Source organism: Triticum aestivum, chromosome 2D, assembly GCF_018294505.1.
Source record: "Triticum aestivum cultivar Chinese Spring chromosome 2D, IWGSC CS RefSeq v2.1, whole genome shotgun sequence".
Taxonomy (NCBI): Eukaryota; Viridiplantae; Streptophyta; class Magnoliopsida; order Poales; family Poaceae; genus Triticum; species Triticum aestivum.
The window spans coordinates 85,243,155-85,255,632 of NC_057799.1; the positions used below are offsets into that span (position 1 = coordinate 85,243,155).

General features: G+C 43.9%; 1 protein-coding gene across 1 annotated transcript; it reads right to left on the minus strand.

Annotated features, from left to right (window-relative positions):
• Window positions 1-386: 386 nt before the first annotated feature.
• LOC123051811 (uncharacterized) lies at window positions 387-11,362 on the minus strand. The gene is made up of 3 exons (XM_044474789.1): window positions 11,014-11,362; window positions 1,270-3,424; window positions 387-987 (listed from the first exon to the last, which is right to left on the minus strand). Exons 1-3 carry the CDS (start codon window positions 11,262-11,264, stop codon window positions 568-570), a joined length of 2,826 nt encoding a protein of 941 aa, XP_044330724.1. The 5' UTR covers window positions 11,265-11,362; the 3' UTR covers window positions 387-567.
• Between the last annotated feature and the right edge of the window lie 1,116 nt (window positions 11,363-12,478).

The following is a 12,478-nucleotide window of genomic DNA, read 5'->3' on the forward strand; positions in this document are numbered from 1 at the left end:
GCCGGAGCACCAGGCTCTGACAATCATAGAATTGCATTGTACACATACATCGTTTCAGTTCGTGGTTGTATGAGATAGGTACTCGTACTCTGCAGTGTTCAGTTAATGGTGAACCAAAAAAAAAAGTAGATTGTTGTGTTACGATCTAGCAGGACAAACTCAACTAGGGTTTAGGATCTGGACTGAAGTGGTTGACTCGTGAAGTCGTGAGTGCTCAGTGACCACGCCATTTAGTAGTGCTAAAAAACACCCTACACCCGGTGTAAGCCTTATAAAGACTGAGTTGGTGTTGAAGCCTCACACCCTGACAATGCGCAACTGCCATGACAGTTCATATTGAATCGCATAGCAGATTCATCATTTTTTCATATATGCATGGTCTTACATCCATTATTAAAGTTGCCCTCATAATGATACATATTGTGACTTGTTATACACAAATTAACTGCTTAATATGAATTCTACTTTCATGGGATCTCCTTGGTGTAACTGAAAATATAGTATTAGTAGGAGTACAATATCCCCTAAACACATATTCAGGTGCACTTCACTGCTGATGCCTCGTAGCTACTCATGGTCCATCAGTTCTTTTGCTCTAGCCACAAGTGCAGATAGAGTTATGCTGTGCTCCATGAGTCCTGCATCACCCGAGAAGAACCTGTACTTTTCAGCCCTTGAAGGTGTACGCTCCATCATTAGCAGTGCTTCCATCATCCAACATTCCTTGAAACAGCCGGCGTACTCAGGATTACACTCCATCATGCATATGGTATGTTCAACTATCGCCCTTCTGATTCCAGGACAATGAGCAGTGGGTATCATATTTGAGTTAAGTGCGTCGACAAGTCTCTTTATGAATCTTTCCTTGATCTGACCATGCTCTAGTTCTCGTGCAAAATCGCCAGGAATGACATTACATATTTGTGAACTAAGGCCAACAAGGACCTCCAGTTCAGTCCCTTCTGCATCCATTATTCCTTCCAGCACCTGCAGTGGAAATAGTTAAGCTATGTAAGCCATGGTTAAACTTCGAATATATTGGCATTTTAAAAGTGGTAATCCGAGAGGTCACCATCTATTTATTTAGTTGTGTTGTGTACAACAGTATAGAAGTGAGAATTGATGATATTGCCATCTATTTACTTGAGTAGTAGCTTAAATGTAGGAGAAAGAAATTGTTGCAATAGCATGCGTAAATATAACTGCCTGGAGTAAGTTACAATATCCGCCTCTAATATTGCACATATAGCCTATATTTGCAGGGCTCACCTCTCTCAGAATGTAGGAGATTTCCTTCAGGTCCGAGTTGCCAAGCTCAGGTCGAACATGCACACACATATTCTGCAACAGGCTCGAAGCTACGTACCTGTACCTGTCACCATGGATCATAACTGTGAGTTCCTTGATGAATGAGTGTGGTTCCGCTAACATAATTAAGCAGTTGTTCGCACTCTCCATTGCCGGAACTGCCAATGCTTGCCCGGAGGTCATTTGTAGCAACTGAGCTGAATCTGTTCTTGAGAGAGCACTTTGGCTGAGAAATGCATCCATCAACCTGCTAATGATCACTGGGATGTGTCCGATCTCCTCCTTTATATTTTCCTCCATGGCAATGTTCTTAATGAGTTCTGTTGTGATCTCCCTCAGTTCATGGCTGCTATCATTGTTATCCAAGATCTCCACAAGATTGCTCAAAAGGAAGGGATGTTCTGAAATATTCTGACGCATAGTTACACCAATTTTCCCTTTAGTCTTTGCAAGTCTGCAAAGTAGCTTCAGTGATGAACGTTTCAGCAGTGTCTTGTGTGTCTCATTACTATATGTCATGTTGGGTCTATTGCTTGTGAACTCTATAACCTTTGTGGTTAGACCAGGGTCTCTGCAGATTTCTATACAATTCTCGAGATCAAAGCTAGCAAGCTTGTCAAGAATTAACATGCCCAGTACCGGGAGGAGATCTTGATCTTTCGATGGCTCCTCCTTTGGAACAGACTTTTTCCAGAATCTGAATATATGGGGCTTTGGTTCATCCATGTTACGTGGCTCATCCCTCGGAATGAAACAATATTTTGCCGTCTTCTTCAACCATTTAATCACCCGGGAGCTCTGTTCATTTCCACCAACTTGCTGAATCAAGTTATCTTGTTTTGGCTCGGGGCTATCAACGCCTAGAGGATCCCTTTCTTTCGATTCGTGGGCAGTGTCCAAAAGTGAGCCTATGAGCTGCATTGCCCCAGGGACAGAGACAATTCGGAGGTTATCTGCGAGCTCAGCAAAGACCTTCGTGGCAAATAATCTAACATCTTTATCCCTTTCACTTGTCCAGCCCAACATGTTAACCAAGCAGGCCACTGTTTTTGTGGAGGTGGTAAGTTCTGATATAGCTTTAGTCTTTAAGATCTCCTTTTTCAGAACATTGTCCAACATCTTAACCCCAGAGAGTTGCTTCTTGGGTGAGTCTGAATTTAAAGATTCCACTGCAAATGTGATGAGGCTAATCTTCTCTGGAGCAAGCACAGCCCCTTTCATGCATTTGTTGAAGACATATGCATAGTATGAATTGACATATTCCACTCCCTGGGGACCGCTAAATCCAGCCTGGCGGGCTAGTGATCTCCGTAAGATGAATGAAAAAATCTCAAGTATGCCGGCAATGGTATAGAGTATTCCTTGGCCAAGCAGCATCCCATAAAAGATGTAGAGAGATGGCACAAGATTTTTCATGTCCCCAAGGTTTTCCTTGTAGTGGTCATCGACTTTAAGGCCGCCCAAGAGTCCCAGCACGATGCGCAATACTGCTGCTGGGATCTGAAGGTTGCCAAATGACACTATCACTAGGGCCATTATGTCTAGCGAGGCAATGGTGAATTTAGTGTAGCCATGAAAAGTGAACATTAACATCATTGCCGTAGCAAACATGCATAAATTCAGAACAACTTGCCGCCAAAATACTATTTTGTTGCCGGGAGCCCGGTCTACTAGTTTGGAGATACTTTGGAACTGCAACCTGCTGATTGTCTGTAGGAGCACAACAGCAAGTAGTACCAGGTACAGTGTCCACTTGGCAGTTGAGTTTCTGAAACTGAGTTTGCGAATGATTAAATTGCCTTCATCAGTAGCATCAATACTATGGCGTAACAGGGGATAAAGCAACAGAACTGCAACCATCGGGCTCCATAATGACGCTGCTTTGCGTAGCGGATTGGATGGGAGTAGTCTTAGACATAGAAATGGGCCAATCGCAAGTATTGCCACCAACCAAGGTCGTATGTGTGTTGATGCATAGTTGTTCCTTATAATCATGCACACCAGAACATTGGAGAAACATACGAACAAGCTCAGCTCATTACTGCCAATAGACTTTATAGCACCTCTCGTACGGAAGAACAGTTGGTAGTCTACCCTGTTGCTGCGACTGAACATCCTGAAGTGCATACATATATATGGTGTACTTAGACAAAAACGGACAACATGAAATCCACAAGGCTATATGCATAAATTATGATCTACTAAATCACAGTGACAGCTGTGAAATTTGGGTCCCTGGAGAAACTTACCCTGACAATATCTTTGGTACAGCTCTATACTTTTAGCGCCTAAATGGAAAACTGAAAAAGAAATTGGCGTATATTTTGTTTGAGTTGATATTTCAGATGATCTGATGTTGCCAAGGTCAATATTCACCCATTTGTAGGCTCCGGGTCATGTTTTTGGGTCTTGATAAAATGATAAATTGTATGTTTTTAAGAAAATAATAATCTAGTTTCATGTTTTTAATAGAACAAAATAATCTAGTTTCGTGATAGACATTATCTGCCTACTTTGTGCCTTCTTATTGGGCCAGCATCTTTGTATATAATGTGAAGGAGAATTCAAACGTTTGATGGCTTTTTTCCAGGCATTGTTGCTTCTCCCTTTTAGCTAAGAGCATCTCTAGCCAAACCCTTAAAATTTAACTCCTCAAACCTTAACTGCTTAAATTTGAGTTGCTCAAAAAACACAAACCTAACCGAACCCTCAAACTTAACTCCTCATTTTGAGCTGCCTTTCCCTTTTTAATAGAACAAAACAATTTCTTCTTCTTTGAGCCTTCTTATTGGGCCAGCATGTTTGGATATAATGTTATGCATGTTTATTTTAAAATATTCAAACGATTGACGATATAATGTGCAATTGTTTGAAGTTTATGCGGCTAGGCTAAAAGAACAGAGAGAAAAAATGTCGTCCTCTAAATATGCTGGGGTGGGGGGGGGGCGGTTAGGTCCGGCCACCGTTGGAGGATAATTATCCTCCTCTATGTATACTTGGTCCTTTACTCCTCTAACGGATAGGGATCGGTTAGAGTTTCTCTTAGAGTTTCCTAATAAAGATGACCCTCGTTTGATGCGTGGTTGAAAAATATAAAAATTCCCCAACAAAAGACTTTTATCTTCTTTTTTTTAGTTGGCAAACACTAGTAGAAAACAGGGTTTTGGTTCGGCCAGAAAAAAGCATTAATCCCGGTTGCATTACGAACCGGGACTGATGTGAGCATTAGTCCCGGTTCGAGCAGCTAGGGCACCGTACAGGCATTAGTCCCGGTTCAAATGGGACCTTTAGTCCCGGTTGGTGCCACGAACCGGGACTAAAGGGTGCGATGCCCATTAGTACCGGTTCGTGGCACCAACCGGTACTAAAGGTCAGACCTTTAGTCCCGGTTCGAGCCACCAACCGGTACTAATGGGGTTTGAGGCATTAGTACCGGTTCATGGCACGAACCGGTACTAAAGGTCCTATTTTCAAACTCTACCCCCCCTGATCGCCTTTTCAGTTTTGTAAAAAGCAAAAGAAAATGATAAAAACTTCAAAAATTAAAATCCTTCCAGATGTAGTTATGTTACTACATGTACTAGTTAGAAAAATTTAAAAACTTAAATTTGGACATGTTTTGCAAAAAGTGTAGGGAAAATGTAAAACGGCTATAACTTTTGCATATGATGTCAGAAAAAAAGTATAATATATCAAAATGTTCAGCATGAAAATCCGCATCCGATTTTGACCGCCTACGGCCTGTTTGCAAATTTTTAGAATCCTCAAATTCTAAAAGGAAAAAAGATATGCTCAAATTTCTGTTTTTTTTTAATTTTTGTTAAATCTGGTCAAACTATGGTCAAACTACTTATTCAAGAAGTATTAGTGTTACTAAATAATTATTCAAGAATATTAGTGTTACTAAATAATTATTTTAGTTTTTTTTGAATTTTGGTCAAATCTGGTCAAACTGTGGTCAAACAATGGTCAAACTAATTATTCAAGAAATATTAGTGTTACTAAATAATTATTTCAGTTTTTTTGAATTTTGGTCAAATCTGGTCAAATTGTGGTCAAACTATGGTCAAACTACTTATTCAACAAATATTAGTGTTACTAAATAATTATTGTTTTTTAGAACAATAGTTTCAAACGCAAATAGTGAAATGTGTGACTTCATGCTCAAGCTAAATTCCTGAGGGTTAATAGGATTGACATCTTACTATTGTCAGGAAAACAACAAGTGCAGACTTGGAAACGAGGGAGAATAGAACCCGGAAGTTAAGCGTGCTCAGGCTGGAGTACTGAGAGGATGGGTGACTGTCCGGGAAGTTAGATGATTTGGAATGATAAGGGGTGATTAGAGATTAGAGGTTAAATTGAGCAGTGATGAGGGGTGATTAGATCTTAGAGGTTAAAATAATTCAGAAATTTGAAAATCAAAAAAATTCAAAAAAAATTATAAAATTTCCTTTAGTACCGGTTGGTGTTACCAACCGGGACTAAAGGTGGACCTCCAGGCAGGGGGGGGGGGGCTTTAGTAAAGACCCTTTAGTCCCGGTTCCAGAACCGGGACTAAATGCCCTTTTTCTACTAGTGAAAGGACTTCTATCTGTTATGGTTTTTATCATTTATGCCGCTAGTTGTCCCACTACTCAGTTTTGCCATTAGAAATTGCAACTGCTCAAAAATGCCAGCATTCCGTGAGTGCTTGCTTAAAATGCTATTAGATATCTAAAAAATGCCATCGATCCAATAGATATCTACTAAAAATGCCATTAGACATTATTATTATCAGATCAAACTCGTTATTGAGCAGTTTAAATTCCTAATGGCAAAACTGAGTAGTGAGACATAACTAGTGACATAAATGATAAAAACTCTATTTGTCAATATAAAGTTCACGCATAGGAGGAGTCTTTATTGATTGTCTGAGATTTAAACGTCGAGTGTAGCAGGAGGGGAACAAGGCACATAACCTGTGGAGAGAGAGAAGGGATGGCGGGAGAAGATAAATCTATCATGTGTGGAAATCCCAGCCAAGCTCTCGTGTCATTCCGGAGCGGGCGACCCCATGGCGACCCAAAACCTTAGCCGCCCGGGGTCCTCCACGTCTCCGCCGCCGTCGCCTCTGGAGTTAGCCACAGTGGCAGTGGCGCTCGTCTTCCAAAGAATCTGGCTATGCATGAGCTCTTGTGCGGAGGACCTCATGTTTCTTGGCACGGATGCGTTGGGGCAGCGGCCACGCAGGCTGTGAAGGCGAGTTCGTTCGACGGCGGTTGCTCAGGGCTGCGCGGGCAGCAGGGTGTCGTTGCAGTGCGCCGAGGTGGCAGCCCCGGGGCGCGGTCACCGGATTGGCCGCGGGCCTCGTGGTGGTTGGAGTTTGGTCCAGGCTTAAAAATTTCGACGAAATTTCATTGAAATTTCCTAAATTTTGCAAATTGGGGGGGGGGGGGGGGTCCAAAATATTTTTGATCCCAAAATTTTGAACCAGATTCAAACTAATTTTAAAATAAATTTAAGTTATGTTAAATCCAATGAAATTTAAAATCTAAAATTCCAAAATATGCAAAATATTCAAAGTTTTGCATATTTCGATGAGGCCCGAAATTTTCTTGTTTACGAAATTAATAACCTTGGTTTGGTCCGGTGCTCCCTGCACGCGCGGATCCCGCTTCGAGGGAGCTGCGGTGATCGACGCTTGGTGGTTTGGCGTCGATGACCTGGTGGGCTGTCCGGTCGCATTCCTCGAGCTGTGGGTGTGCCGTGTGGTGGCTTGGGCGTGGCTGATCTCGGGCTTCTGCCCGGATCCGGTGTTGGTGGTCGCCTGTGCGCTTGGTGGATTTGGTCGGCGTTGCGGGGATGCGTGCGTGCGGTTGTCGTCTTGTCTTGGATCTGGGTTGTATGCTCTTGTCAGCGTGCAGGCATGGTGACCGTGGCCTTGATCTAGCCCGTGTTGCGCGGTTGACGTGCAGCTCCGCGATGGTGCGTATGGAGGATGGTGGCGCGGCGGCGCCACACATGCGGTTGGAGCGGGATGGCTACAACGGCATGCAGAGTCGTGGTGGTTTTGTCAACCATGTCTGGGTGGTGGACTGGTGTTGGCAGCAGAGCTCTCTTACACACCTCCATGTGGCTTGTGCGGGATGGTCCGCAAGCCGGGAAGGTTGTGGTCATGTTGGATTTGGTGAACTCCGGGCTAAAGCCTATCTCAGACGTGGTCGATGCCGGTATCGATGGCGTCTGACGTCGTTCCCTCCTTGGAGGTGTCGTCGTGGAGCCCCTTCATTTCCCTCGTCGTCTTGGCCTCGGGCCCTCCAGGAGTAAATCTGAGTTCCAGCCTTGGTCAGAGCAAGTATCAGCGCGATTTCTCGACACTTCACTCTTAGGGGCAATGCCTTAGAGGTTCATTCCTTCGTCGGTTGTCGGGGAATTCTAGTTTCATCGTCGGCCTGGTGGGTGCGTGGCCTTGGCATCAGTGCAAGCTGGTGGATGCGTGGCCTCGGGATCGTTGTGGAAGTCGGAGCGGCGGCTTCGAAGATCTCCTGCGCATATGGTGGTGACTCTGGTCACTTGTGCGGCAGAGCCATCGGCTCGATTGGATCTGGGTCTCGGGGCCAGTGTGGAGATTGGAGTTGTGGCTTTGAAATTCTCTTGTGTAGGTGTTGTCCTTGGTTGCCTGAGTGGCAGGGCCATCGATTAGACTAGTGCGCGGCCTTGGGCCTAGTGTGGAAGCCGAAGCGGTGGCTCCGGAATACGCCTTTGGGGTGTATGAGTGTCAGCTCCGCCCACTTGGGTGGTGGTGTTGTCGGCTTGGTCGGTGCGTAGCCTCGGGGCTGGCGTGTGCATTTGTCGCAATTGTATTGGTTCTTGGCCAGTTTTTCTTATTAACTGGTCAATTCTCTTCTATTTAGTGAAAAGACAAAGCTCCTACCAGTCGCTTGAAAATAACAAAGCTCCTACCAGTCCGCATGAGTGCACATATGCACATGAGTTGCCAACTTGCCTTGACAGATAGACCCCCACCGTTCATAATGGGTATCAAAAGATCATTAGTCTAGGATCACTACATCAGTGCGAGCTATTACCTCCATTCCAAAATACTTGAAGTTCTAAGTTTGTCATAAGTCAAACATCTTTAAATTTGACTTAGTTTATATAAAAATATACGCATATCTATGACAACATACTAGTTTCATTAGATTCATCATGAAATATATTTCCATACTATATATAATTGATGTTGTAGATGTTAATATGTTTTTTTATAAAGTTAGTCAAACATAAAGATGTTTGACTCAAGACCAACCTATAACTTCAAATAATTTGGAAAGGAGGAGGAGGAAGCATCTGTCACGAGCTAGCGCCGGACTGGTGGGTTTTTGTCAAAAATTAAAAGAATACGAGTAGTTTTCTGTTTACTTAGGGGCAATTATGGTGCTTTTCACTTCTGGGTAAACATCTCTAAAGAGAGTACTCTCTTCGTTCTTGAAAGAGTGTACTTTCAACTTTGTTGGAAAGTCAATTTCTTTTATGTTTGATTGTATTTATATAATAATGGACCAACATCTATGCCATCAAATTAGTAGCATTAGATTTATGATAAAATATATTCTCGTCATATACCTATTTGGTTTTACAAGCATTGACATATTTTTGCACAAAGTCGGTCAAACTTTGAAATAGTCCGACCCTCCAACAAAATTGAAAGTACACTCTTTTAAGGACGGAGAGAGTAAAGACGAGCGTTGCTGAAGTTATGTAGGGGCATTCATCTTGTCCTGGAGTAGAGACCAGATTTCAAGGTAGTGAAAGCAACGCGACTAGGACGAGGTTACATAGGGAGGTGTATAGTGATGGTGTGTTGCAACTAAACCTAGGCATACTCCCTGCCAAAAATGCGTATTTTGTACTCCAGATATTATTATTTTTGCGGGAATGTACTCCAGGTATTAAAAAGACCAAAAAAGACCATTATCTGGGTAATGAAGCACTATATGTATTTTTCTAAAAGAATAATGACAAAATTAAGTCATTTTGGACTTTCGGGATGGATAGTAAAGTCTAGTCTGTAGCATTTTCCGCCAAAAAGAAAATTATGTACTCTAGCATCAGTGTAGCACTGCTTGTTACTACAAAGTATGGGCAACACCCATTGTGTAGCTAAGAGAAGAAATGTATAGAAGATAATGTCTTATGGAGGGTGGTTGGTGTTGATTAATTCGGTCTTGACGAGTTTGCCGATGTTTCTCATATCTTTCTTTGAAGTATCGGTAGGGGTACGGAAAAGATTAGACTTTTATAGATCCCGATTCTTCTGGCAAAGCGATGAGGCCAAGAAGAAATATAGACTGGCTAGATGGGATATCATGTGTAGACCAAAAGATTAAGGTTGGTTAGGGGTCGAGAATTTATAGGTAAAGAATAGATGTTTGCTTAGCAAATGGCTATACAGACTATCTACGGTGACCGAAGGCATGTGGGTACAAATCTTGTGGAATAAATACCTACATACTAAGACTTTGACCCAGGTGAATGCAAGGCCAACGGACTCACCTTTTTGTAAAGGGTTAATGAAGACAAAAAACTTTCTTCCAGCGGGTGAAGTTCCTAATTGATAGTGGTACCACTACTAGATTCTGGGAGGACACATGGCTAGCGGAGACGTCTCTGGCTTTAAAATACCCCTCCATATATAATATTGTGCAACCTAAGGAGGATTATGTCACCACAGTATTAAACTCAGTACCACTTGACATCCAATTTAGGAGATCTCTTGTAGGGGAACGTTGGAATGCTTGGTTACACCTGGTCCGTAGGTTGATGGATGTTCAACTTTCAGACCAGGCGGATAAAATTAGTTGGAAGTTAACCACGAATGGATTATTCTTTGTGAAATCCATGTATTTGGACTTAATTGATTCCGGGCCATTGTCGAGGTCTTTGCATATACGAAAGATTAAAATTCCACTCCACATCAAGATCTTTATATGGTTCGTCCATAAAAGAGTCATCTTGATCAATGATAATCCGATGAAAAATAATTGGGTTGGTAACCCCAGGTGCTGTTTTGTGATCAAAACGAAACGATTAAACACCTTTTTCTCGAGTGTCCACTTGCAAAATTGTTATGGCGATCTATTCATATAGCTTTTAACGTTCACCCTCCAATGAGTATAAACACGTTATTTGGGACGTGGCTTAATGGAGTAGACATACACATAGCTAAACATATTCGGAAGGGATATGTGCATTATTATGGGCTATATGGAACACTAGAAATGATATGATTTTTAATGAGACAAAATTCACTAATTTTTTGCAGGTTATCTACAGAGCTACAGCCTGAATCCGTATGTGGTCGTTACTCACTCATGCGGACTACAGGTAGCTTATGGTTATTGTGTGCAACGGCTGGGAGATGGTAGCACGGGCTATCTTCAGCTGATTTGGATGACGAGCTAATAATAGGCTAGATGTGTAGGCATCGTAGCCTGTTCTTTATCGCCGAATGTGGCGCTTCCTTGCCGGATGTGGCGTTTTACAGATTTATTTTCTCTTTTTTCTCGGATTTTGAGCTTCTTGGATTTTAAGACCTTGTTACCCTTTCTAATAATATGGATGCAATATGGATGCATGCATCGACTGATAAAGAGAGGCAGGAGGTAATTCTTTTTTTTTTTTAAAAAGAAATGTATTGGCGACATAAAATTGCATACGTACCTCAATCCTTCCAGGAAAATTATGGCCGTGGCAAACCAGAAATCCAGCACGTGGAGCACTGTCGGGTAGCCGCTGAGCACGACGACGGTCGCCCATGTGAAGGCCAGCGTGCCCAGAGCGCTGCCGACCCTCTCCATCGGCGCGATCGAGTGCACGAAGCGATTCAGCCCCTTCTCGGGCGCAGCGGGGACGACCTTGCTGGCGGGAGGAGCTGCCCGCATCTGTACGCGGTGCTCGGCGACGTTTGCCATTCTGTGCTATCAGCAGCGGCAGCAAACAACACTACCACACGCGCACGGCCGTCGGCCGCTAAGGTGGTGAGTCTGGTGTTCGAGTGGTTCTCGATGGGTTTGGCTCTGAACTCCTATAAATGGTGAAAATGGTAAAGGGTAATGTTTGTGGCCGGGGCGCCGGCCGAACCGTTGCGCCGGTCTCGTGCGCGTCGTCTGATGCGCTAGATCGAACGCCCACGTTTTCTCCTCAACCGCACCCACGTCCACGTGCTGCTGGGTCCACGCACCGCTTTGGGCGCAGCTTATCCCTTCGCTTGCGTCGCCTCCTTCTCCACCACTCGTTCTTCTTCTTTTCCCCATCCACATTCAATCCTTGCTGCCGCACGGCGGCGACCAACGCGGAGAGGAGATGCAGTTTTTTGTGGCAAACCACCGGCAGCAAGCAGCAACCCGCGACGACGACGGCGGCGACAAGTGCTGCAACCAGGACGGACACAAGTGCTGGAGACCCCGCGGCGGCCGGCGTTCAAGATCTCGGCCAGTTTTTTTTTTTGCTGCAACCAAGTGTTTTTTTGCTGGAACCAGCTTCAAATTTTGCTACCAAGTATTTGGGTTTTTGTTTGAAGTGAACCAATTTTTTTGCTTCCACGCTTCTTCCCCTGCTGGAATCAGTGTATTTTTTACTACAGCTGTCTTTAATTTTTGCTGGAACTAATATTTTTTTTGCTTCCATGTCATTTTTTGCTGGAACCATTGTATCACTTTTGCTACAAGCGTTTTGATTTTTTGCTACTACCGCCGTGTTGATTTGTTACATCCATTTTTTCATGAGGTTACGGAGACCCACAACGATGTGTTTTTTGCTGCGACCACCGTTGATTTTTGCTACTGCCGGTGTCGACATTTGCTGCTTTCACACGTGTGCGAATATGGGCTGCAAGCAAAAACGGCGGCGAGCAGCAACCTGGGACGACGGCGAGCAGCAACCTGGGACGACGGCGATGGTATTTTGCTGCAACCTCCATCAGTTTTTGCTACATCTGGGCAGATTTTTTGTTACATCCGTTTTGGATGGCAGAGACCAGTGGTCGTCGTTCGCGGGGAAACCTATGCGACGAGTGTCAGCGGCGAGGGACGGGAGTTGCAACCGGCGACGACCTGCGGGACCAACAGTTCTACGAATCAGGCGAGTAGTGCTCATCACGGACGTTTTTTCGAGCTCGCCGGCGACG

Excerpts from the sequence above, each read along its gene's own strand:
- LOC123051811 (XM_044474789.1), bottom strand. The coding sequence starts at position 11,264 with ATGGCAAACGTCGCCGAGCACCGCGTACAGATGCGGGCAGCTCCTCCC. Across the intron at positions 3,425-11,013 it reads ATTTTCCTGGAAGGATTGAG|GATGTTCAGTCGCAGCAACA; the intron begins GTACGTATGCAA and ends TATGCACTTCAG. Across the intron at positions 988-1,269 it reads TCTCCTACATTCTGAGAGAG|GTGCTGGAAGGAATAATGGA; the intron begins GTGAGCCCTGCA and ends TTTCCACTGCAG.